At 36.6% G+C, this 27,776-nt stretch overlaps 4 protein-coding genes across 6 annotated transcripts in view; 1 reads left to right on the forward strand and 3 right to left on the reverse strand.

Moving 5' to 3' along the window:
- Window positions 1–12,687, reverse strand: part of LOC134838950 (survival of motor neuron-related-splicing factor 30-like) — a 131,112-nt gene extending 118,425 nt beyond the window's left edge. Inside the window, exon 1 of the mRNA XM_063854316.1 lies at window positions 12,684–12,687. The gene's annotated coding sequence lies outside the window, so the exon portion shown is untranslated. The remainder of the gene's footprint in view (window positions 1–12,683) is intronic.
- Window positions 1–27,776, reverse strand: part of LOC134838946 (dnaJ homolog subfamily C member 7-like) — a 175,496-nt gene that overhangs the window by 116,962 nt on the left and 30,758 nt on the right. The gene's annotated exons all lie outside the window — the stretch shown is intronic.
- Window positions 6,838–20,381, reverse strand: LOC134838943 (protein unc-45 homolog A-like). Its single transcript, XM_063854305.1, has 10 exons — window positions 19,654–20,381; window positions 18,934–19,149; window positions 17,845–18,064; window positions 16,949–17,713; window positions 15,351–15,548; window positions 14,774–15,201; window positions 8,845–9,034; window positions 8,196–8,446; window positions 7,726–7,907; window positions 6,838–7,185 (listed from the first exon to the last, which is right to left on the reverse strand). The coding sequence occupies exons 1-10, from the start codon at window positions 20,014–20,016 to the stop codon at window positions 7,134–7,136; spliced, it is 2,865 nt and encodes a 954-aa protein (XP_063710375.1). The 5' UTR covers window positions 20,017–20,381; the 3' UTR covers window positions 6,838–7,133.
- LOC134839475 (calreticulin-like) lies at window positions 25,424–27,376 on the forward strand. Its single transcript, XM_063855042.1, has 3 exons — window positions 25,424–25,644; window positions 25,805–25,909; window positions 26,052–27,376. The coding sequence occupies exons 1-3, from the start codon at window positions 25,569–25,571 to the stop codon at window positions 27,056–27,058; spliced, it is 1,188 nt and encodes a 395-aa protein (XP_063711112.1). The 5' UTR covers window positions 25,424–25,568; the 3' UTR covers window positions 27,059–27,376.

Below are 27,776 nucleotides of genomic sequence, written 5' to 3' on the forward strand. Positions count from 1 at the left end.
ATTGTTCATCGGAAAAAAGTCTAGTACCCGATTGCAATACCCTTGCTTATCGCAAGATTGAGGATAAACAAAATGAAATATAAAATCATATATTTTTTTCGAGTCAGCAGTAAAAGTGACCATTGAGTTAAGTTATACTGCATCTAAGCAAAAGAGAGTCTTGTATTTAAATAGTGTATTTAAACCAATGAAAAAAAATATTGCAAAAACTTGGGAAAACAGCTTTATCAAAAATTCAAAAAACTTTTTAGCAAAATGATTACAGAAAAAATGTTGTAGAAATATTTCCAGACCTAATAGCTTTTCGGGTTTGCTGAGGAAAACTTATGTGACTTATAACCTATTTAAACCTCTTATCATATCCAATGGCGTAATTATTATTTTTTTCACTTGATAAGGCGAAACCAGAGTACTTAAAAGCTCTATTTTCAGATACTTCATTTAGTCACAGTCAAGTGAAGCTACAATTTTTTTCATATCGAATCCGGATATTACGGGTGCATGGTCATTTGGAGGCGAGATCAAAATTTAAATTGAGTTTTAAATATACTTATTGCAGAATATTTTTTGTTTGCTTGAACTTTTCAGACTATTTTCGAATCAAATCCATGGTTTTTGAAGTTTTTTGTGATATAGCATATAAAATTCATACATTCCACAAAACTAAGATTAGGCATGCTAATTGGTTCCTCTATGTCCCGACTCGAAGCACATTATACACAGAAGCGAAGCTTCGAACCTGTGCCATTCAGAAAAAATTAAGTTAGGAACAAGAATAGCCGGTTGGTGCGCAAACTGTGTTTTTTTTAAATAGTGTTGCAATCTTATTCATGGTGTGAGGAGAACTCAAGTATATTAGAAAATCGAATAGAAAAATTTAAAAAGTTCAAAAAAAAACTTTTTGCTTTTATAATAGGAAGATTTAAATATCTATGGATAATAAAAATCTAATTCTATTTTTTAAGTGTGCAGTGAAAACTCCAGCAAAGCTAATTTCGAAAATGTTCAGCGCCTTCTTTGGAAAATTTTTTTTTAATTTCAAAATCAAGAATTGTTAAGTACTATATAAAAACACAGAAGCGAAGCTTTGCTTCGCAAATACTAGCGAGAACACGACAAACAGCAGCTCTATTAATTGCAAAAAAACTAGAAATAAGATTCGAAATTATAATACTCAGCTTTGTCACGGATTTGATCTGTGACCTAGAGATTATAAGTATCACGCTCTAACCACTCAGCCACGGACGCTTATTAAATCGCAAATACTAGCCAAAAATAAAGCAGAAAACAGATGCTATGAAATTTCCATGGCTACAGATAGTGATTATAGAAAAAGTGCCGCCAAATAAGTGAACACTTTTGATGACCACTTTTACTTGGGAGTTAGGTTAGAAAAAAGAAGGTTCGTACTAATACAGTACGCTGCATGCTAGTGTAAACAGAATTACATAAATATTGTAAAACAGTGTTATAAAGAAAAGTAATTTATATAAAACCTATTTGGTCACTTAACGCTCAAAACTAGACCAAAGAGAGAAAGTAAAAAAACTAAGAAACACCTAAATACAAAGTTTTTCCGCATTTTTCAAAGTCGGAACAAAAAACGAATTGCGCAGTTTAAATCAATTGGGGGATGGAGTTGCATATCAGGGTTTGTGTAGAATAGTTTGTCTCTAAAACAGCTTTAGATCAATGTTTCCAAAGCTGAATTGACTTTAAAAAATTTTATACTCCGTTTTTTTTAATACAATTTCATTTTTTTACACAGAGGCGAAGCTGCGCTTCGCAAACACTAGTGATATCACGACAAAAAGAAGCTTTATTATGTGAAATCAGAAAAGATAGAAATAAGCCTCGAATTAGTAAAACTTGGCTTTGTATATGGTTGGAACCAGCGACCTTGAGAATTGGAGTCTTACGCCGTCTTCTCGGCGACGAACGGTTAACAACCGAAAAAGACTAGTCACAAATAAAGCAGCTACATATGTCAATAAATTGCCAATGCTATGCAGCAAAAGAGGAATCGAATACAATTTTGCAAGTAATAGTTCGGTATAACAAACTGAAGGCATCCACGCTGATTTTGAATGTAATAAACTGGAAAGCATTAAGCCGCATAATGTATAAATTATGCATTTTAACAAATTGCTAGCTATATTGAGTTAGAAAATTCCTGAAATCGAGTTTTTATAATTGTAGTTTGAAACAAATAGCTTTTTTCGGCTTCTTACTATTCGAATGGTAAAATACATGCTATCAAAGAGCAGTAAAAGGGCTCCTAAAGTGGCACCAATATTAGCGACTTAGGTTAGAAAAAGAAGACTAGTCGTGCTATAACACTAACGCTTACTAAAGTTGACTAGTGTAAAAACGCAGGCGGAGCTGCACTTCGCAAACACCATTAAAAAAGCACGAGGACACAAAATCGTTCAGGATTAGAACCGCCGAGGAGCACCAGAGTTATAGTCTATCTAATGTCTTCACAACTACATCTTCTACCTGTCTTCAAACAACGGCCACCAATGAAGCGGAAAAAGCCCGTGCTATTCAGTTGCCAATGCTAAATTGCCAGCAACATTTCGATGAATCTTCGGCATGACCCCACAAAATAATTAAACAGCTATGAGCCGCATTTCAAGTAGCCCGATTATCAGAGGACAGTGTTTGAAAACATAACTTACGCAAAACATCAAGAAAATCATTTTATTCGAATAGTTGTGATCAGTTGTTGAATATCCAATTCATATCAACTTATGCGTCTTTCATCAATTATAGAATAGTCCCCATGAAACCTTGAGTCCTTGCTCTTTTTCGGCATCAGTCCGGCCCGTCTGGCAAAAGCAATAGCCCTCTGGACTTCCAACTGTCTCTCAAAACACAGTCCAGTTGCTCTGTTGTTCAGAACATTCCCTGTGAAAGGTGACACAAATTGTGATAACAGACGCACATTCTTATAGTCAACAGTGATATCATTTTTGCACAAAATGCACGGCTCAGGTTCCTTGATGAAAGGGTTTTTCATGCCTAACTTAGGCATGTTTTCGTCCATTGTAAATCTAATTTGAGGCGGAACGTCTTGAAGCTGAAGTCGTCCGTTCCTGTGTGCCCAGTACCTATCGTGTCGTTTTTTGGCAGACTTCCAGAAGTTCTCTCCCACATAGCGAAACCAATGAATTCGTGACCTTGGACCTTTTCCTCCCGTTGGTCCTACCCCGACACGCATCAAAAACTGAGTGAGTTTCATCACTGGTACCTGAAAGATTGATTGTACTTCAAACTCAAAATTTGCATAAATGGGCCTTTTGAAAATTTCAGGGTAGGACAGAAACGGATGTCGATAAAATTAAAGGCCAAACTTTGGCAGAATTTGGCAACTGTAATTGAAGTAGGGGTTCAAACAGGCTCTTTTCCCTTAATTGGTCATATATTAGTCAAGATATAACATTCAGATATCCGCAAGCCAAATATGCATCCTACAGACAACAAGACTGCACGTAGCAAGGCAAATCCCTGAATGTTCCGACTGCCTTTTAAGGTATATGGAGCAGCAATAACATAAATAAATTAATACTAATCAAATAATGAGAAATTTTTTTTTCTAGAATTTGAGATTTTTTCTGAAAATCATCCCCCCACACGCCATACAAAGTACAAAACGATAATTTTCGCTCCTTTTAACAAATCAGTTAGGGCAAGTAAGCTTCTTTTAACCAATTTGGAACGATTTCTAAGACGGATTAAATCTCAGCTTACGCGTTAATAGCGCAAAATATATCGTTCGTTAATTGTCCCAATTTGCCAAAATGGCCATCTTTAAACCCCCACAACTTTGCGAAAAATGATCACAGATGAAATATCTTTTCAAATTTGAGCTCAGAACAACAATACCTTTCGAATGATATAAAAAATTCTCTCGAAAATGGCTAGTTAAAAAGTCGAGATGTGTGAAGAAAAAAACCCAACCCCGAGCACAAATATTCCGTTACTTTCGTATCGAAAGTCAGAACAACAAGACTGCACGTAGCAAGGCAAATCCCTGAATGTTTCGTCTGCATTTTGAAGTAGTTCTTGTTTAAGTAAAAACAAAAAAAAACTATCTGTTATAAAAACTGTTTAAATTTGAGCTCGGGGCATCCGAATTTGTGAGATGATACAAACAAACTTGGTCAAAATATGTTCATTAAAAGGCGCACAACTGAAACTTGGATATTAAAAACCGCTTCACGATATAACACTACGCTCTGCTTGCGCATGAACAGATATTTCGAAGTTTCCACGAAACTGTTTTGGCGAGCTCCAGAAAAGCTTGTTTTTGTGTACATTCTGCTTCTTTAATCAATTACGCCCGGACTTTCTCATGTAACGCAAACAACTTCGAACAATTTTAAGCAATGAAAAAGGCGGCAATGGCTAGAAAAAGTGCTGGCGAAAAATACAAGCTATGCCAATGTAATCAATTCTCTTTCTGCAAATATTCTTTTTAAATATTCTCCCCCGCCTATTGCAAAAAAGGACACAAGTTAAAGATATACAAAATTCGCTAATGCTTAATCCTTAAATAAGTTCTTTATGGTGGTGGTTCACCTTTAATGAGAATCATAAAGGGAAATATATAGAGAGATCCAAAGGAATGACAATACTATGTTTCTGTATTTTGTATCGTGTATAGCACTTTGTTCTAAGAGCAAAATGGGGTTATAAATCGACAACGCTAGGTCCCATGGCTTCTTAAAGCATTATGTTAATTTTTTTGCAAGTAAGCAATAATATTTTAGTTAACTTTCTCCTAGCAATGATTAGTACAATACGCTTAAAAAACCGAAGCACTAGTTACTCATAAAACGGAGAATAAATGCTATTTAACTTCCAGTGCTGTGCAGCAAAAAGCCACCAACATGTAAACTATTTTAAGCGAGGTGGATTGGTAAAAAATGAACTCGTAATATAACACAGTGCTCACAAACTGGCTGGTGTAAGGACAAATATGTTTTAAAGAAACCGTCGATGGCCGGCCTAGAGACTTAAAAAAAGAGCATCTGCTGCCAGCCGTCCTCAGAAAACAATTATTAGGTAAGTTATTGCCAAAACTAGTGAATCGAATTATTATAGCACAAGCAAAAAAAATAACAGAAGGGTGGCAATAGTTAAATTTATTCAATCATTGGTAACTATTGCCAGTAGAAAATTAAAAAACCGCGTGGATCTATTTAACTATACCCCCTTTTGCAAGAGGCGGGATATTTGTTACTGGAAGCATCATTCACATATACTTAACCGCTAAAAAAATTTAAAGAGATCCAACCGCCTAATACTGGCAGCCGAGATGTGAACTTTAAGAACTGTTTAATAAATAACACTTAATTGTATATATCAAATTTGATCCCTCGGAAGCTAAAATTTTTTCATGTCAACAGAGCGATCTGGGGCTAATTCACTTATCAAAATTTTTTACTAAAAACTCAATTAAACAATTTATCGCGTTATTAAATTAATTGGTTCTTCTTTAGATAGAAATTGAAATAATTGATTCTTTCAAACAATGGTAGTTTCAATATTTTCCGAGACCCTGTGTACTGCTATCTATAGCATGTGGCCTAGGACAACAGAACGACGGGACTTCGATCCAAATGGACTTCAGGTCGACATTTCAACTTCAAAACGCCATTTTTTCTTGTAAAATGTTAGCTTTTAAATATTAAGGCAAGTTTAGTCCATTAAAAGCGTTGTTCATGACAATGCACAATTCAAGAAAGACATCCGTTAGTTACAAAAGCCGGATTTTGAAATGCATAAAATATACACATGAAAAACCTCTTCAAAAAATGTTTTAATTTTCAAATTTCTTAGCACCAATTCAAGGCTTAACTTTTATTAACATGGCCGACGAACAGTTAGAAAAGAGTCAATGAATACTGAATTGTTTTTTTAAAGAACCTCAGCTTTTGAATATCAAAGAAAAAATAGGTGACCTGAGAATTCTTTGAATGCTTAGAACAACTTATGATTGACACTTTTTTGATAAACTTAACCCAATTTGAAAAGACTGGATCAATAAGTAAAACTTTATATCACAGGGAAATCTGAAACTTTAAAATCCGAAATCTGGAAAAAAAATTACCAGCTTCGAAACTGGAATTTGATCACGTTTTTCGTTACTTCAACACTTTTGGTGTTTTATAGTGGAGTTTGCCTTCCTTTCAACAAAAGACATCAATTGAACTTAGTTAAACCTCGAAAAAGAAAAGTTAAACCTAAACAAGTTTTAAGACTTCCTGAAAAAAAATGAAAAAGAAAAATCGTTATCACCTATATAAAAGTCTGAAGGTTTATTACTCTTAAACAAAACTGCTCGTTTATCAGAGCGAAGCCCTGAATGTTACGACTGCCCCCTAATTCTTATCGAATAGTTTTTGGGAAAAAATAATGAAAACCTTAAATTTTTGACAATATCAAAGTGTGAAATTTTGAGTCGTACGAAATTAATACGACCGATTAGCTAGCCTCAATTCAATTTGGAAATATTTTGTTGTGCGGGATAATTTGCCACGCATAAATAATTCGCGTGACGCTCTCAGCATTATGAATAAATTCTTCAAAGAGCGCATAATTTAGTCCAGAACATGGCCAATTTGGAAATTTTCAAACCCCCAGAACTTTAAAAAATATATATCGGAGGTGAAATATCTTTTTACATGTGAACTCAGGAAGTCAATATCTTCAATGCAGTATAAAAAACTTGTTGAAAACCATTATTTCTATCGGCGAAAATTGATTGAATAAAAAACCACACCGAGCATAAATATTCCGTTTTCTTCGAAAGTCGGAACAAAAAACGAATATATGGCAAAAGATAAATTAAATTAGTAATTTTTCAAAACAGTCTTCAAACTTATCTCATTTTGTGACTTTTTGAGAAAATGTTTGACTTAAAGTTAATGATTCGGCACCTAATGGCATGATTAAAACTCGTGTAGTAAACATTTTTTGAGAATCTAAAAATTGATGTGGAAATTGCAATTGTGAGCGTATAAATACACATAAGAAGCAAAAAATTAATAAAGGCAAGGATAAATCGATAAACAAATTTGAACTTCTGCATCTGTCTTCCCACAAATGGCTTCTCAGTTAACTTATCAGGCAGACTTGATGAGACCGTACTCCTTCAATTTACCCAGAGCGTCCTCACTGAAACAAAAACATAAAAGAAATTTTCAGTGCAATAAACAGCCGCCCTTTAAGTTTTTGATAAGGTGCCTCGTTAATACATTGAGACTCCCATTTTGTGCTCATTTTTATAATAGGCCCAACAAAATTTCATCAAATGGAGTGTGAGTACTGATCATGAATGAAAGACACATTCGCGGATAATAAGTCGATCAAATTGTTTTCAAAGCTCTCCCAAAACAATACATAACAAAAACGCGCATAATTAGCCATTCTTTTTCCCGCCGCAGGTAAACTTTCAAAAATCGCGCCAAAAAAGCTGCTGCAGAGTGCTATTTGATCGGCAAGTTTGAACTAAAATATTGCCTTTTAGACGACGTCATCACTCATTCAAACTCATTTTGGCACTCAAACCGCTTATAATCAATTTAAGGGCCGTTCAGGCTAAAATGGATGCCGCAAAAATATCATGTCATAAGACGACGATTTGAGTTAACGATTCATGATCGATTTGAACATAAGTTGAAATCTGCTGCTAGCATGACTCATTGTTATTCTCACCACACGGATCTGATGGAGGACTGGTCAGTGCCGGGGGCCATAGAGAGGGCCATGAGTATCTCCAGAACCTCAGTGTCCTCAACTATGGACTCTGCCATGTTCCTGCTCCCATTGTGGATCAGGTTGTTCAGAATGTGAACTGCGCGTCTAACTAGCTCCCCATTCTCATTCACTAACAGTTCCTGGAAATATTTAAATTTATAAGCAAAATATCAAGTTCTATAGCAGCTTACATCTTCTCGCGTGTTCTCTTTTTTGAGGTGTATTCTGAGACACTGAAGAGGATGGAAGAAATGGCATAGCAAAAACAAATATACTAGCGCTAAAAATATATTTCGACATCAAATGAAACTTAAAACAGAAAAGAAGCAACAGCGATCAGCTGTTTTGATCAATGCTTAGCTAATTAACTACAATCATTGTTCCTTCTTCGTCGGTATGTATGAAATAACGAACTCTATCAAACTGACCTTGAGTATTCCCATCCAGCTCTTCACATTCATGATTTTATTGCACACATCCACACTGCCCTCGGACAGGATGGCCAGTCCCCCCGCGGCGGCCGATGCCAGTTGGGGGTCATCCTCGTGTTCCCCACAGTAGAGAGTCCACAGCTTCACCCTCTCGTTGTCCCCCTGGGCGAATTTGGTCCTCATGTCAGCACTGTGGTGCACCATATTCACCACACACTCCACAGCCGCACGACGCAACATGTCATGGTCTGCAGTACAAGAAAAAAATCAAGTTTAACTTTCAAAGTAAAATAGGTTTTTGCTGCACACAATTGTGACTGTTACTTTAGCGCATGGCAAAATTTATCAGAAGAAAATAGCAAAAGAATACATTGCCAGTAGAATAGTCCCACGGCGAAAATCTAAAAATTTCTTACGCTGGGTAGATTTAACGACCTTCACATACTGTGACACTTATAGGAAACTGTTGTGACGTACATGTTAAGACGTGAAACAAATTTAAGGATCCTTAAATGATGCCTCTCCACCTCTCAGAAGTTAGAGGCCCACCATGCCTGAGTGAGTCTCAATCATGCGCACAGCTTGTCATGCGCTGGTCTTATCACTCGTTGATAAATGGTGTTATATATATAGTTAGTGCACCCACCTTCGTACATGTACTGTTCGATCTTCTCCGCGTCTTTGTCCTTGATGAGTCTGTCCACCACTGAGGGAGATGCGTGAGTGATGTTGGTGAGGGCCAACAGGGACTCGAAGTTCTGCAGGGCACTACAGTCCATGTGGAGCAGTTTCACCAATGGACGGATCAACTCGTAGATGCGTTGGCCAGGGAATGCCTGCAAAATATTCACAATATCAGCTAGAGAAACACAGCTGTATTGAATTTCAATCAACGTTTTTTGTTCGAACTTTTAAAGAAGGCGCGGAATATTTATGCTTGAGGTGATTTTTTCATTCAGTCAATTTTCGGCTTTTTAACTAAGGCATTCTGACGGATTTTTTTTAGGCAAAACTTTGGCCTGAACTCAAATTAAAAAAAAAAAGATTAACTTGTGACCATTTTTTTTGTCAAATTACAGGGCTCTGAAAATTGCTTTTTAGGCCAATTTGGGATTAAAAAAGAGCGAAGCAGTGCGTTCTTATAACATGCGTAAGCAACATGCGTAAGCAACGGATTAATGCGTGCCAAAGTGAATTGAGGCTAAAAAATTTGTTAAGACGCTGAACACACCCTTTGCATTTCACATTGCGTGTGAATATGTAAAAAGATCGAATAAATGAAGAAAAAAAAGTTTTGTTTTGTCAATTATTTAACCAAAAAACTTTTAATAGGTCTTAAAAAGCAGTCGGAACACAAAGGGCATCGCCCTGATATACGAGCAACCTTGTTTTATCCTTCCTGAAAATTCCTTTATGTATATTTTTTAAATCGACTATTTTGAGAATCGATTTACCAATGTTTCCAATATTTCTCTTCTTAATTACTACCACAGAATTATCAGACTGATTGTTCCGACTTTCGAAGAAAGAGCAGAATATTTATGCTTGGTGTGGTTTTTTTGAAGTCAAATTTCGACTTCTTAATTATTCAATGTTGACAAAATCTTTTATACCATCTGTAATATATTGTTGTATTGAGCTCAAATTTCAGAACCTCACTTATAATCTTTTCTTGTAAAATAGCGAAAGTTACGGGGAATTGAAAATTGCTAATTTGGCCTATTTGGGACAATGAATGCGCGATATATTGTGTTCTTATAACACGCGTGAGCGGCTAATTAAAGCGCTCCGAATTGATTTGAGGCAAATCAATTGAGCGCATTATTCGGTCACAAGACGCTAAATACATATAGTTTACATTAGTGTATGAGGAAAAAATTGTAGAAAAAATGATGGAACAAAAACGTTTCGTTCATTTTTTTTTATCATTTCGTCAATTTTTCAACGAAAAACTTCTAAATCGACCTTAAAAAGCAGTAGGAAAATTCAGAGCTTCGCCCTGATATACGAGCAGTCTTGTTATAATTGATATTCATTGACACTGCACACTAAGATAAAAACTGATCCGTGAACTTGCATCAATTGCTGCAAAAGAAGTATGTTACGAGAGAGCGGAAAACATATAGGTTGACCGCCAAATCAGTATTTGTTTGATGGCGTTTGAACTAAATATCGTTGCTTGTGTAAAGTCGTGTACGACCTATTCAGTGAAAACTTTAGACTTGAATAAGTTGCTAATAATAAAATTGACCAGTGCCATGATTTAAGCAAAATTCATGGTATGTTGATTACATTTTTGCTAGTAATATTCACTAAGATAAATTCCATCATCGACACCAGGTGGATAAATTCTAGACACAGAGGCGAAGCTTCGCTTCGCAAACACTTGCGAGAACATGACAAAAAGCAGCTCTATAAAGAGCAATTATAATAAAAATTAGAAATAAGCCTGGAGTTAGTCAGAATTCGGCTAGTTCTGAGATTCGAACTTGTGACGTAAAGATTAAGCGTCTCAAACACTAACCACTCAGCCACGGAAGCTTCAAAGGCACCAAACACTAGCCATACATAAAGCAGAGAACTGATGCTATGCAATTTCAAATGCTACAGAGAAATTTCCAAATGATAGAACACTTTTATTTACGAATTAGGTTAGAAAAAAGAAGGTTCGTAATTTTACACTTAGTTGATAGCAAGTGTAAATAAAGCATTTTGCATTCCCCGTTTTCAATGACACTATGGGACGTCGGACGAACTAACAACAAGCATTCGAAAGTTATTTAAAATTAGTTCCGAGCTAGATGCAAAATCTTTGATAAGAGTGACGTAGCATCTGCAGTATTCTTTCCAAGGAAGCGGGCTGAGTTTTGAAAAAAAAATTAAGACCCTATTTATGTAGACCCTATTTCGTCGCAAATTTCTGCTGCGCAGGCGAATTTTTGGGCCCTCGCGAAAAGCTTTGACCCAAAAATAGCAATTTTTTGGCGCGCACTCCCCTCAATTTTCATTTATATTTGCACCCGCGCCTATGGAAACTTTTTTCAGTTGATCAACCATAAATGGGTGTCGCATTATTTGGCGAACAGAATGATATGGAAATTTTTGCAAACTGGCCAGAATTGAGGGGCTGCGGGGCACGCTGTGGGGCTTGCTACGCCTCCCCCTCAGCACATTACTTCTTGTGTAACTGACTACAATCAAAAATTATGTTCAGCTTTTTCAAAACATTACATGGGATTTTCAAATATAGCCAACAGAAAATTGGTAATGAGTCAATGAATGCAAGTAATAAAAAATACTGACTAGTTTGTTGAAGACTTGTTTGTTGAAAAAACGTTTGACTTTTTTCCGCTGGAAAATATCTGATTAAAAACCACTTTCAAAAAGAGGGGTGCCGGACATCAAGCCGACGGGACTTCAAGCCGAATCGTAAAATTAGGGACTTCAAGCCGATTAGTTCCTTAAAAACTTATGACATATGATTAATTTAACTTTTTTGAAGAATTTCTGAATTTCATGATCTTTCTTTACAAGTTATTGGCGTTTTCATAAAATTTAAGCCTCCAAATGATGTTTCGGAAAGTTGAAAAATAAAACACGGTTGAAGGTGCTTTTCTTGTTTATAATTTTTGCATTTCAAAAACCGGCTGATTTTAGTAACGGATGTCAATCCTAAGTGATTCATTGTCATAAATAACGCTTATTATGGACTAAACGAGCCTAAGATTTTGAAAAGCAACGTTTAACAGATGAAAAAATAATGATTTGAGGTGCTTGTAAAGTTTAATTTTCGGCCTGAAGTCCCTTCGGCTTGAAGTCCCGTCGGCTTGTTGTCCTAGACCCCAAAAAGAGAGCTCGATCTTGTTTTTCGTGACTTTTATACTTTGCTGTACCTGTTAACAAACGAAATGATTTCAACTTAAAAAAGTCAAACCGCGAAAATTCAAATTTGAGCGTGAATAAATTTCGGATATACTTAACAATCTCCATCCTTTTCAAGAATGAGGGGGGGGGGGGAAGGATTTTTTAGTAGATCAAAATGCAGGGTAGCATAAAAATCTGATGTATTTTCTCAATTGATTTAAATCCGATTTTTATTATTTATCTTTGATTATTTTGATTTTTATTGAACAAATTTTTGTTTCAAGAATCAATTAATTCAAGTGAAATTACTGATTCAGCACCCGAAAGCAGAACACAAAAACTGCAAGCTGCGATGTAAAAAGCGTAGCAGAGTTCAAGTTGAAAGTGTGCGGTAGAAGAGAGAAATCGGTAATCAATGCATATACTGCACAGCTGCTATTTTTGTTTACCGCGGCAGGATGACAAAAAAACTTACGCAGTTGATTTTTATTCTTTGATTAAAATTGGATTTAACTCATTGATTTAAATTAGGGGGGGGGGGGGGGGAGGGTGGGGAGAGATTGTTAAGTAGATCCTAAATTATTCCTGAAAAAAAAAACAATCAGAAAAAATCAACAAGACCTATTTAATAGAGTAAATTTTTCCTGAATGGTAACCTTTTTTGCTTATGGTAACCTTGAACGTTTTATTGACAAACTCCCTTGGCTTAAGCCGTTTGAATCAGTGATCACAAATTCTGGATATGGGTTGCAAAATATCTCAGCTATGGGCCATATAAACAACGTAATTTTAAAATTATGAACGTAAAACTGAACAAAACCCTAAGTTTACAAAATAAATTAAAAATAAATGATTGGGTTTTTCTTAAAAGGTAAATTAAAAACCAATTACATTAACAACTATCTGAGCTATCAAGTACAAACTACTCAGTTTCATACATCAACATACTTTCAACTAACATATATCAAGTTTTTATCCAAATTATTCAGCTTCGAATCCGGATCAGTTCAAATAGACAGTTTTCTTCTCCAAAGAACTTGCTCATGCTTTGTGCTGAATCCTTTCTATTGGAATCTCTCGCACGGATGGCTTCTTCGGCTCTTTCACCTCCCGCTCTGCGTGAACAACCAGGGAGCCATCGTCCATCATCTTCGTCTTCAAAGTGTCCATCTTCACATCTTCCGGAATTGAGAAGGCTTGTGAGAATGTCTTCGTTCGTTTGTGGGTTCCATCCGAACTTTGCCACTCCGTATTTCCTGACATGGTCAAAGTGTTTCCATCTAATTGAACATTCACCTCCTCGGGTTTGAACCCTCGAGTGTCTACCACTGACGCCCAGTCGTCTTTTCCAACTCCCGCAGCGTCCCGGAAATTCCTCATTTGCTCATTGTTCACACCCGAACCGAAGAGAGAATTGAGGCTTCTGCAATCGTTTTCCACCCAATTGTCTTCTTCGTCTCGTAGAAGAGCTTGTATCAGGTTGTCAGCGTGTGGAGAAAGCCAATTCATTCGACTCGGGTAGAGTGCTGCTGACGAAGATGGTCGAGAGCGCGTGTTTCCGGGACGGACCAGCATAAACGGATCGTAATCGCCAAAGCTTCGAATCATTTTGATCGTTTTTTTTTCGTTGATTGCTATGAGAAATATGTTGAAGCAAGTGAAGAATTGCGGTTGCAAAATAAATTTAGCGATGAAAGTTTTCTTTTTTCAGATTAAGGTCTGAATGAGACGGTTGAAAGAATGCATATTTATACTTCACAAGAATATTCTGGAATAAAATGGAAGCTATAAAGAGAACAAGCAAGAAAAAGGAGAATAATCTAGAAGAAATACCAAATGTAAAGAAGATTAGAGAGCTGAGAATGTTCTAGAATTTTACGCTGCAATTCTACTAGAAATCTCGACGTGGTATTGAATTAATGTAGCTGCGTATAGAACTTCTTTTGGTATGCCATTTAAAATTGCACCAAGGCCAAATCATTTTCTTTGAGCACAGCACCTCCTCGGCAGTTCTAACACCCTACAGTTTAATTAAGACAATATATAATTGCGCAATGGTGGATTTTCTCCGTAGCTATGAACGAAGTATTCCATAGAATTTTATTTTCAGAGCGCCCTTTTCGGGAATTGCAGCCGAAGTTAATAAATCAGCAGACAGGCAACTCATCCATTTGCTTGTTTATCTGATCAACGCTTGTCGCCTCAGAAAGCGGCATCATTCCCAGTAAAAAAAATAACCCAAAAGGAGGAGTTGCACAGAGTTCTAATGCTGTGATACAACAGCGTTACTCCACAGGGAAGCAGGAAATGAGAGTATTTTTGGTTTTTACCAACAGCCGAAATGGACAATTCAAATTTCGGGTCTTTTTACTCATTCCGCCCAACATAATTTAACAGCTGTATTTAATTTCAACCAATCAGATTTGAGCACTGGGTTTTCTGTTTTCGTATAAACAGTAAAAAGACACCAAATTTTGAGTTAAAAGATTAAAACGAAGCTGATCGGATAAAATTATTTCACTGGCATAGTTGAAATAAGCCTATGTATGATCCCAAACACGAAAAAGAAACTAAGTTGTGAAAAAGAAACTTTAAAAAGGCGTACCAGCTCCTTATTGAGAACCCCTATTTGACATGAACTCGAAGCGAAGCATGGATGATTTTAATTTGCTCTTGGAATGGTTAAACGTAAATAAATCAAACCTACCAACCTGGTCGGGGTTTAGAGTGATTCCAACCCTGGCCAACGAGTGGGCTGCGAATAGTTGACCCACTTTAGTACCCGACTTGGACAACTCCAGCAGACATTTCACACCTCCTTGCTGAACAACCTTGCCTCTATGCTCGACCTCTTTTGTAATGGCGAAGAACACTCGCGAAAAAGATTCTTTGGTAGCCTCGCTTTCACTTTTATGCGCGTTAATCATGGCTTCTATGACCCCTGTGTTGACTAATTTGTTCACCCGTTCTTTAATGTAGTCATCGGCGTCGAAAGGGTGTGTTTCCGGTACGTGGTATTTGGCAAACTGGGCTAGTTTTTCCAACTCTGGGTTCTTTTCCGGTTTGTCGAAGGCGTTTGTCAGATTGACGAGGATGTTGGCGACTGAGTGCAAGATGGTTTGATCTGCTGCTTTGGCCACTAAAACACGCAAACACTTTCATGTCGCTGAACTTTTACTTATATGGTAAAAACTACAGCATGGACGCAAATTTTTTACTACTCTTTCCGATTGAAAACTTAAGATTGCTGTAGAAAAAGCATATGACCAAATTTGAGCGTTCAGTGACCTTTGAACAGTCCAGCTAGTGCCTCACTGTCTCCGACCAAGTCCTCCTTGACATCTGCGTCTAAAGAGAGGAATGCGACCCCGTCCACCCCACACCTCACCAAGAACGAGTCTTCACTCTGCATCAACATACGACACTCCTCCGCCAGACCCATCAGAGAGGCACTGTCAAGCACCTTCGAGGACTTGTCACTCCCGCCTAGAAAAAGAACTATTCCAGTAAAAACAATACTCGTGGATTGTAAAATGCCATGTTTATAATCCACAGCCATTTCTTATGACAGAATAGGACACTGAAAAAAAAATTTTAACCCAGAGGCGAAGCTGCACTTCACACCATTTGCGATACAAAACCAAAAAGCAGCTAAGTCGGCAAAAATCGAAAATGCCAAAGAAACTGGATCTATCAAAATATATCAGGCTAGTTTTTAAACAAAAACATGCCAAGGCAAAAGAATGTGAAATTCGCATCTGAAGAAAACTTACAAATTAAACTTACAAGAAAACTAACAAAATCATCACGACTTATAAAAGTTAAGTTAACAGTCCCTCCCCCTCACCCTCAAAACAAACACACACACACAAAACTTTTTTTAATCGTCAAATGAAAATATTTGAGGCCACTAAGCCGATATAGTACAGGCCGAACTCCATTGAGCCGAAAAAGAAGGAAAATAAAATAAGCAAAAGCCGAAAAAAAATCAAAAAATTTAAGACTAAAAACTCGCCATTAAATAAACACACGCACAAAAAAATATGTCGCTCGTCAATAGACGCAACATGAGGCCAATAAAACGATAAAATATAGGCCGAAACCTATCAAGCAGAAAAAAAAAGAAACGCCGAAAAAAATGTACAGCTCAAGAAAAACTTGAACTGTAATTTCTATCAAGATTACAGCAATTTGTGCAATCCAAAGAGCATAAAAATTATATTTCCGTAAAAACGACTCAAAACTAGGTCACGAAGCCCATACATTTCAAGCCTAAATCATTTGGGCAGAAGAAAGTTTTTGAGCGAAAAAAAAAACAAAAAAGAAAAGATACGAAGTCAAGAAATTTCAAACAGCAGAAGTAAATAAAAACACTTAAAGCATCAAAATGTAAATTCCGTACAGCAAAAAAAAACAATTATAGCATGTGCAACTAAGCCGCAAAACATAAGCAGACGAATAAAAAGCCGACATTTTTTTGAAACGGAATATTTCCCGTTTGAAAAAAAAAAGGTCCTGTCAGATTTGAACCCCGGACCTTTGCGGTCCCAGGCGTTATAGTTACCTCTAGGAAAGGTTGCCGGAGAAGAAAATTTGAATTCTTTATGAATTGAACCTAAATTTACCATTTATAACTTTGACCGTTCTGTGAAAAAAGTTATTCACGGGAAAAAAGTCTTGTACGAGATTGCAATACCCTTGCTTAACGCAAAGGTAATGAGGCCAGTTAATAACAACGGCTAACGAATACGTAGAGTAGATGTCTCGCATTAAAACTAATTTGAATCATTTTGTGAACAATTTGGAATTACATAATTTAATTTGCATACTTGCATAATGTTTTTTTTAAACTGAATTGACAAAGTTTTATGTGAATCTCTACTGACCAGCTGATCCAGTTTTGCACAGTCCGACTAACGCCTTTGCTCTCACTTCAGAGTCAGTGGATTTAAATAACTCCTGCAAAACATCCACGCCCCCTTGCAACAAAGAAGCGCCCACTGACGCCTTAACAGACGCCTGAATGATACACTCAAGGGCTATCTTCTGTCTGTCAACTGAATCTGATCTGGCCAGTGCCAACATTACGTCCACTCCATTGAGCATACCGATCATTTCGGTTCCAACTTCCCTCGGACCTTGAAGCAGCGCAATCAAACATTTCATGCCTTTGCATTTCATTTCAACACTTGATTCCTCTTCGACCAAAGGTTTCACGTATGACTCAATGTATTCACGGAAGTTGTTCCGTTCTTGATCACTCTGCAAGTCCTCGAAGAACTTGTGAAGAAACATCGACACGTGAATAGGCGTGTTTACTGTAGTCGCATAACCACCGTCCTCGGCGACTAGTTTCAATAAACGAGTTACCACCGCGCTTTTCATTAGCAGAAGCATTAATCCGCAACCTCCTCGACGCAAAAAATTTCGAAGCAGAAGTTTGATACAGTTATCGCGACCGACACTCGACATGCTGGGGTCAACCAAAAGGTCATTGAGGTCAAGACACATACTTTTAAACTTTTCTTTGTCACCTTTGTACTGAAACTGAGCCCTATCAATATCCGGGTCAATGCTGAGAAGGGCATCCAGAAATGATTGGCAGAAACGGGTACAAGCATCGCTGATTGGTTCGTTATCAGATCCAATGCCTGAAATGAAATCAAATCATAATTCAAATGAAACAAGCATATAAGCCCAACGATCTTATCGTCCGGAAAATTTTTGACCACTGGAGCAGTATTAGAAAAAGTATATGTAAAAAACCTGGTAAACGTTTTACCTTTTCGGATACGCTCGATCTTGACAATAGACAACATCTTGAGAGCCAACACTTCGCTTTTGCATAAGTAAAACAGCACAGACCACATTTCGGACACCATTTTAGCTCGTTCTTCCTGTGTGTTGTCCACGAGTGCAACTATGCGTAATAAGTTGTTTGTTTCCAGTAGTATACTGGACCCTCCCGATTCATTCGCCAGTATAGCCATGTTGTTGCATGCCTAAAAATATCCTGAATAAGTTTTTGAATTACTTACATTTTAGGATGCAGTTAATCTAAGATTGTGAAAATATGCCCATTCTGAATGACAAAGCGCTCCAAATTTAGACTTATACTGACATCATAATAAAACAAGGATCACCAGTTACTGAACAAGTAGCACAGAATGTTCCGACCATAGTCTTTAAAAAACACAAAAGTGTATTTTTTTCAAATTAGTGTCGTTATTTCTTGGTGGTGCGATAAAAAGATCTGAACAAAACCTAGTCATTAGGCAAGTTCGATTGTCATTATACAATGCAATGGGCAAATCGGAAAACAATTTTTGAAGAAATTTACTCGAAAAAAAAAACATCTTTGAAAATCACAATTTTTTTCAATTCTTTTGCGGAATTTTTTTTATTTTTGATTACTAAAAGGGCGTTAAAAAACTCCAAAAACTAACATTACTCATTTAAAACTAAAATTAAGCATATATAAGTTATTATAACCGGCTTAAATTAAGCATAAACAAGCCTGCTCGCTCGCTTTACTCGCTCAAACTTAGACGAAAAATCAAAAACTTCAAACCGGAAAAATCAAAAACTCCCCGAGCAACATGTGTAAATTATTGAAAATAAAAAATGGAGGCTAAGTAGTTCCTTTTATTGCTCCAACCATTGAAAATGGGGAGGAACTTCGTATTCGGGTGTCTCAATTTTTTTCCAGCCAAAATCAAGTACCACAAACAATCATCGCTTGATTTTTTTCTTCAAACTTGATTTTTTTCTTCAAATTTTAATTTATATTTCAATAACTTATACACGTTTTTTCGTCAAATACTTGTTTATTTCATCGATCTCGAAATGATCTACTAATACGACTGCTTACCTTGTTGATCTTCTCCTGAGAAGTGCTTGGATCTTCAAGTGCAGTGAGCATGTCCTCTATCAGCTGCGAGGTGGTGTGCTGTTGGTCGTTGATCTCACTCACTCTGGCGTTGATCCTCCTTGCCAGCTCCTGCACTCCACTGTCTCTACTCTCCAACCTCAGAAGAGTCTTCACGTCTCCAAACGCATCTTTCCACATCTCCAGCTGCTCATAGGCCTTAAACAACTTACTTCGTTCAGCAAAATTGTTCAAAACTGAATCGCGCGCCCATATTCATCATTTTTATTCCAGACCTCCAAATCTTTCGGGCAAAAATTTACGATCTGCTATTAACAAGAAAATACTCAGATGAGAAAACAAATTATTGCAGCCTTGTATGATATTACTCTATAAAATCTCCCCTCCCATAACTCCTACTATTGTTTTATTAACCATAATAGTGTTTATGGCGGAAATAATTAAGAAAACAAATGACGAGCTGAATGAACAATCTAAAACCGTACAACATGTAAGTTCAATCTCAATTTTTTCATTAGAAATATGAAATTAAAACGTTTTTTTTTTGCGCATATCTCAATTCGATTATTTTTTAAATTTTCTGGTGTCAACGAAAAAGAGTTTTTATCTTGAATTATGGAAGGTTTTTTGATATTGCTAGTAATTGTCATCATAGATTTCAAAAAGCGCAATTATCTTAATCCTCGCCCCAATGAAGCTTACTTGACAGCGTCTGAAGAGTGCCTTTGCGTCATTCGGATCAATGTCCAGAGCCTTAGTTGCAAACTCAACCGCTCTAGTCCAATCTTTCAACTTCAGTCCACATGCCGAACTGTTCTTCAGACACGACAACCGGAGATCATTCAACTGCTTTGCCTCATTTTCCGACAAGTCTTTCAGTGAGTTCAGCTGCGCTAAGCACTCGGCATAAGTATCGATAGCTGTTGAATAATTTGAACACTTGAACTGCTCGTTGCCCGATTCTTTCAATTTTTCGGCAGCTTCAAGAAACGCGGCAATAGATTTTTGATGGTCCATTGGTGAAGAATTATCGCCGCTTTCCGGCATTGAATTACTAGTAGTCATTGACTTGCGCAACTTGGCCAAGAATGGGTGTTTATTGGTAAACGATCTATAGAATATATTTGCAGAGGAGAGGGACTGCACAGTTTGTGAGCGCACTCAGAAATGGGACTGTGTTTAAGGAAATGTCTTATTTCCAAGCAGTCTGGGTCTATACTGCACACGCGCAACGCACATAGTGTTGATTCATAGTTTGGAATTAAGGTTTTCCATGGCTAAGAAACTAAGCTGAGACGCCTTCGATGTTCATGCAATAACCAGCACAACACAAAGTGAAACTTCTGAAACAAGTGCAACATATCGTTATCCAAATTTTTCCTAAGCAATTCTTGGTATTAATCAGGTCAATTTTAAGACCAAACCAAAAAACTCGAAACAGGACTGGTACAAATATCTGATTTGCGACCAGTAACCTATACTTCATGACACTTATACACAGCTGCCTTGTCTTGGCTGGACATGACCTTGCTATCTATCCTTCCAAAATAGAGCAAATGGCACAATCCAGCACAAAAAATTGTAGTTTTGTTTAATTGAATGAAATGAAAACAAAATAGCTTAAGATTTCAAATGAAAATATTTAAGAATTCAGTGTCAAAAATGAATTTATATTTTTTAAATTATCTCATGATCCCAAGTTTCAAAATTACAGCGACAACAAACTAAACCTCAGTTTGAAGCACAGAGGCGAATCAGAGCCTTGCACCACTTCCGATAGAAAATGATTGACTCTCATTACTTGCAGATGAACCAACAAATCGAACAAAAACTTCAAACAACTTTTTTTTAAGTTTGCGTTAATATCCAAAACCTTGGAATTGAAACAAGTGCAATTTTAAAAATTTTACAAAGAGAGGCGATGCATTGCACTACATGCAATAAAACCCATACACAGCAGGACAAACTGAGCGACAAAAATTTTCTTCCGAAAATCTTCCTTAATTGGTCTTGATTGTCTCAAAGAAAACTCTTCTCAACAAATATGGCGAAGTAGGAAAATTGAATTTCAATATGCATCGAAACAAAACTTATAATGCGACAGCAAAGCCGACAATTCTTGGGCAGACACACGTTGCGCCGGAAAAAAATGCTTTCATTGGAAAGACTTATTATCTCAAAAAGTGTTTGAACCCCCCTTAAAACATTTAGATAAAAAAATTGTTTACTTCTCAAACCTCTAAAAAAGCCTCCAAGCCGATATATTTATCAGCCGAAAATTTTTGAGCCGAGTAGAAAAAACAAAAAACCGTTGACAAAAACTGATATACTAAAATCGCAGTTGGTAAATTTGCTATCAACATTTTAAAAAACTGGAATAGAACGGGCAGAGCATAGAACCGAGAAAAGAAAAACGAAAACAAAACTGATATACTGAAATCACAGTTGGAAAATTTGCAATCAACATTTTTTAAAATTGGAATAGAACGGGCATTTAAAATGCGGACATTCTCGTAAATTTTATGTTCTCCATCTTCCTGTTCCTTGACAAAAGCAGAGGTGAACAAAACTTCAGTCATCCTGTGAACAAAGTTTACGGTAAAAAAGTTTAGTAACGGATTGCAATACCCTTGCTTATCGAAAAGGAAATATATGAATGGGCTGGTTGGCCATTCAAACGCTGTAGAAAGAAAACTATACCAAGAATAGCCGGTTGCTGTGCAAATAGCACAGAATTTTCCGACACTACTTTAAAAAGACTGTATCAGAAGTTTTTCTTTTTAAAAGTAGTGTCACTTTTGTGCGTGGTGTGAGAAAAGAATCTAAATGAAAACCTAGAACTAAGGCATATTAGACAGTCATAGTAAAATAGGAAATCTGACAATAGTTTTTGTCGAAAATGACTAGAAAAACAAAACAAAAAAAATCAATTAATTTTAGTTAAGTTTTTCAATCCCAAGATGACGCAAAAAAAGTAACTGAAAATGGGACTATAGTAAACTAATTTTTCAAGGGTTATTCCTTCTATAAAAGTTTTGGGCGTAGTTGCTTCTGGAGGGGAGCTTTTCGAATCCTTTCTATTCATTAAAACCAAAACTTCAGGATTGGTGGGTTATGTTTTGAGAAAACGAAAAAACAAAAAATATCGGTAAATTATTCCCCTTAGAGTTTTTCGAAGGGTGTAGGCAAAGCGGTAAATCAAAAAGAGACCAGGAGAGTATGCACGCACACAAAAGTGCAGGCGGTCTTCCTATGGATAAAAATTTTTTGAAAATTGTTATGAAAGTTTTTTGAAAAAAAGTTTTCTTTTTGCAAAAACGTTAAGACTTTCTTAAGCATGTCAAACCAAAATAAAAACATACTTGTCTTTATCAAAAATGAATACTTGACAAACGTGCCAAGCAAGAAATTTGACATTCAACATGGCAACTGAACAAAACTTCCGAAGCGGAAATGAGGCCGAATCTTTAGTAAAAGAAACGTTGGGTTGATTGATAGATCCCTTTGTTTCAATTAGTTACTAACATTATAAGTCTCGGTTAAATTACATCATAGATCATAGTCGAGATGGTCCAAGAATTTAAATGATATTTATATAAACAGATAAACTAAAAGGAATGATTAAATAGAAAAGATTAAATTTTATGCACAACTGTTCATCTATTGTTAACTTTTACCAATAGGAGTGGATTTTTATTTTATTAAGTTATTACTTTTCTGTCTTACAATATTTTACTGGGAGGTAGTGGAGAGAACGTGAGGAGAAGTTGCTGTCCGCCGAGAAAAATGTACAATGTCCAGTTTGCCAGCTGTCCGTTGAGGAATTGTCCGACACTCGGGTGGTTGCTCTTCGTGTTCATTTTGGATTGTTTTATTTAACTTAATAAAAAGTTTTAATTAAAATTTTTAAGAGCTGAGTGACTCTACTAGGGATAAAAATTACTTAAAAAATAGCGTTTTAATTTTTTAAAGAAAGAAATAAGAGAAGAATGAGAATATTTCAGCCGTCTGCTTGGGCATAAGAGATTAGAGTCACTGAAAAACGCAGTCAGGCTCATCCGAAATAATTTTAGTTTGGTTTTCCCTGCATCTGCTATTAGAATTCAAACTTCTTTTAACCTCTTATTCTCTGTTCGATCAGGAGACAGACATTTTCATTTTATTAATTTTTTATATTAAAAAATCAATATTTAGTTTAACTGGGGAACTCATAAAATTTCCACTTGCTTTAGTTACTTTAAAATTTAAAGCTGTGAGGGATTTATCTGTTTTCAAAGCCAAAACAATAGGCAAACTCCGCCTGACTGGCGTCGTGGATAAATACTCAGTTCCCTCGACCATCTCTTAAGCTTTACCAAAAACCGTTGCCTTTTTCCAAGGTTAAAAAAACTGAAAGGATAAAAAAATCCGTTCAGAAATCGAAAAGTTAGCTATTTGGATTTGGTTTTCAAAGTTAAGTTGTTCAAATGTTAAGTTAAAAAAGCATTCTTATCTTAGGGTGTGAACAAATTTAAAATAGAAAAGAATCCACTCGGATCTTATGTAAAAAAACTAAAACAATAACCTCATTTATTAGTGTAGCATTTCCAATACTACAAAGCAGACACCAGTTGAGCCAAAAAAAATCTGATTTCGTAAGAAAAACAAAACATTCATAAGTTTCAAGTCCACCTGAAACTATCCTGTAGTAACTAGTACCCACCCAGTAGCTAAATTTAAAGTTTCGTGAAATTGAGCATGTCATGCAGCTGACGTACTCAATTTCTTGAAAATTCAAGTTTGGTTCAACTGATTTTGTTACACTAGTTGTTAACCCGAAACAAAGTCTACATTCCGATTTGATAACGCTTGCTGATTACCTTGAATTGATTTAAATGCAGGGACTCAAAAGGGACTTCTAATGAGTGACTAAAATGTAAAATCATAGCCAATAGAGAGTTGTCGAAGTTTTTCAGGAGACTCAAAACAGACGGAAAAAAATGATAACACATTTTGGCTTATTTTTTTAACTTTCGAAACTCAGAAAAAAATATACCTCTTTGAAGCTCTTTCAAATTCAATTTTCTATCTTTTTCACAAAATGGCTCAGCTCAATTAAGGACTCTAAATGAGTAGATTTGAGTAATATATTCAACTGATTATTTTTGCATTCAATTAAAAATTAAAACCCACTTTTGAAAATTAAAGTTAATCACGTTAACTTTTCGCGCCATTTGTAGATCGTAATTTGGAGAGAGCTTAACTTGACTTTCTTTTATCCTTATGAAATTAAAGCGAACTTGAACAAACCAAAGTCAAACCGCGACAAATGAAATTGGATCGTGAACAGAAAAAAAAACGGAAAACAAAACACGACCTAAATTGCTGTCTTCGATACGTTCTATCATTACTTCTACCATTTACACTCAGAAAGAAACTTTCGGGGCTTTTTTTACTTTTCCACCAAAATCAAGAAAACTATTTGGTCTTCATAAATAACCTTGTAAAACCCCTCATTACAACTAAGGGGAAAAAATAAACTTTTGGGAATCCGCATCACGAGTGAAAGTGCTTAATATAAATCCAAACTCGATACACTAGTAGTTTTATATGTGGCTGATTCTGAGCGGAAAGCAAAACAACACATAGGAATGCTCGACCATAGGAATGACAACTCCATTCTATAAGATAGCCTCAGTCTTCAATAAATGGCAACCGATTCGACTGAAGTTCAGTCCAGAAGAGTCGACTTTAATGTTGAAATAATATGCATTTGAACTCTGAACAGTCAAGTCTTCATTTCATCTAACTGATAAAATATACTAATCCTTCCACTGGATGTACTTCCAATTACCTTTCAAGAAGGGAGGGCAATTGTTAAGTATGTTAAGTTAGTCGAAATTTTGACCAGAATGCAGCTAAGTTCGAATATTACATTGAACGTTCTAGTGCTAATTTACTGCTTTTACTTAAAGGGGTGTCAAATTTTTAGTAGATACCATTGGGAGGGCGTTTGTTAAGTAGGTCTTATTCAAAGAACATTTAGTCATCCTAATTAACCTCCAAACCTTATAACTCGCTCTGAGGGTAACAAGTAGGTTTCTCGATCAGAACATATGTAGAAAAATCTTTTTTTTTTGTCAAACGTTGAGGTGTTGGCTTTTGAAAGAGGCTTCGCTTAATGATGAAAGTAACAACCGACGACGTATTTCTGCCATTACATCTACGATCGCTTGAGGTGAATTTTTATTTCTGCGTTCTCATGCAAGCTACGGATGATTCACGCCTTCTGCAGATGCAAAATGGCACTATATCTTCTATTTGCTCAAACAAGGCCGCTTTCACTGCTAAAATGATACAGTATTCTTCAATGACAAGAAAAAGATCCAATCGCATTGCAACAACTGGTGAAAGAATTACCAATTATTCTAGAATGTTCTTAGCTATTTCAGCATGCAAAAAACAGCCAATCAGATCTCTACAGTTGGAGCTACAATTTTACTACGCGTGAGAAATTTTCTTACGATAGACTTCAATTTATTCACATATGACACTCGATTAGAGAAGAAGTCACACATCAGTTGAACAAAAAGGAATTTCTTCAACCTTCTTTTCCCGGTTTGATTGTAATTTTCAAAATGAAGAGCCTGATTCTATTGGCGACCTTAATGGGCATCGCATTCAGCGAAGTTTTCTTCAAAGAGGAATTTGCTGGTAAGTTCAAATTTTTGCATTTAAATTAAGAAATTCTTTGAATGCAATTAATGAACTAAAACCTCCCAAATGTGCAGATAAAACGGAAGTTCCAATTTCGAATACTTTATTATCTATCAATGAGTTCTGTGAATAAGTTGTATTTTGCTTGCTTTTGCAGATGAATCTTACAAAAGCAGATGGATTGAATCCAAGCACAAATCAGACTACGGAGAGTGGAAATACACAGCCGGAAAATTCTACGGAGATGCAGAGAAAGACAAAGGTAAGACGAGACTTTGATATTCTTATTGCAAAAACAACACCAAACGCACTTGAAAAAAAAACTTACACCGAAAAAACCAGAGCCACATGCCCTGAAAAAAAGGTTTCCAGATTATTCAATTTTCTCAATTAATTTGTTTTAGGAATCCAAACTGGCCAGGATGCTCGATTTTACGGGATCTCTGCCAAGCTTGAGAAGCCCTTCTCCAACGAGAACAAGGATTTGGTGATCCAGTTCCAGATCAAACATGAGCAGAAGATCGACTGCGGAGGCGGATATCTTAAGGTCTACCCTGCCGACGTCAACCAGGAGGACTTGCACGGAGACACTCCTTACTACATCATGTTTGGCCCAGATATTTGTGGATACTCAACAAAGAAAGTGCATGTTATCTTCAACTACAAGGGAAAGAACTTGTTGACCAAAAAGACCATCAGCTGCAAAGATGACGAGCTCTCTCATGTCTACACCTTGGTTGTGAAATCAGATAACACCTACGAGGTTTACATTGACTTGGAGAAGAAGGAAAGCGGAAAGTTGGAAGATGACTGGGACTTCCTCCCTCCTAAGAAGATCAAGGATCCCGCCGCATCCAAGCCCGAAGACTGGGATGACAAGGAAAAGATTGACGACCCTGAGGATAGCAAACCCGAGGACTGGGACAAACCTCAGCACATCCCTGACCCAGATGCCAAGAAGCCCGAAGACTGGGACGATGATATTGATGGCGAATGGGAACCCCCGATGGTGGACAACCCCGATTACAAGGGAGAGTGGAAACCCAAGCAGATTGATAACCCCAACTACAAGGGCAAATGGATCCACCCTGAGATCGACAACCCCGAGTATACTCCCGATGACAAACTGTACCTGTACAAGGACATTGGAGCCGTGGGTGTCGACGTCTGGCAGGTGAAGTCAGGATCCATTTTTGATAACTTCTTCATCGGAGACGACTTCGAGGAGGCCAAGAAGTTCGCTGAAGAGACATGGAAAGTGTCCAAGGATGGCGAGAAGAAAATGAAAGACGCACATGATGAAGAGGAAAAGAAAAAACAAGAAGAACTGGATAAACTGAAGGCCGAAGAGGAAGAGGACAACGAAGATGAAGAAGAGGAGGAAGAGGAAGCCGTCAAAGACGAGCTGTAAACTGATTGCTACAAACTGTTGATCTACGTTATGGCTGAGGTTTTGTTTTCGTAAGTTGCCAGTAACTGGTAACATTGAAACTGATTTAGCAATAAATATCACAGACATCTTGCAACATAAGTTAACTTGGCGCTTTATTACAATACAACTGTGTTGGTTGAGATATATTAGATTGTAATATCATTTTCGTTTAATTATTCGATCAATATTCCTTACAAATTTGCTTTTGAGTCTGATTTCTTGTAAATGTTAATGTTAACTTTGTTGTTATATATATCATTTTCAATTGAAAATTGACATATATTTTTTCAATGAAAATTTTGATGAATCGAAGTGAAATTATACAAAAAGAATGTGGTCGTTGGTAGAACCTTTTAGTAACTGAATTAAAGCATAATACTCATACTTGATGTTAGCATAGATCATAATGATCAGTTCCCAGGTTTAAAATGGTATTTGTACACATGCGAAGCTGAGCGTCGCACCAGTTGCGATACAAATATGCGATACAATGACTAAGATCAAAATCAAAAGGAAAATGAAACAAAGTCAAACAATCGTTGTTCTCAAAAACAGAACTACAACAAAAGCCATTTCTGCTTTGTCGTCTCAAGAATGGGGGTTACAGACAGCATCTTTGGAGGCACTTAGCACAGTGGTAAGGCGTTCCCTTTGAAATCGTCAGATCGTGCATTCGATCCCATGCCATGGCAATGAT

This window comes from Symsagittifera roscoffensis, chromosome 2, assembly GCF_963678635.1.
Source record: "Symsagittifera roscoffensis chromosome 2, txSymRosc1.1, whole genome shotgun sequence".
Classification (NCBI taxonomy): domain Eukaryota; kingdom Metazoa; phylum Xenacoelomorpha; order Acoela; family Convolutidae; genus Symsagittifera; species Symsagittifera roscoffensis.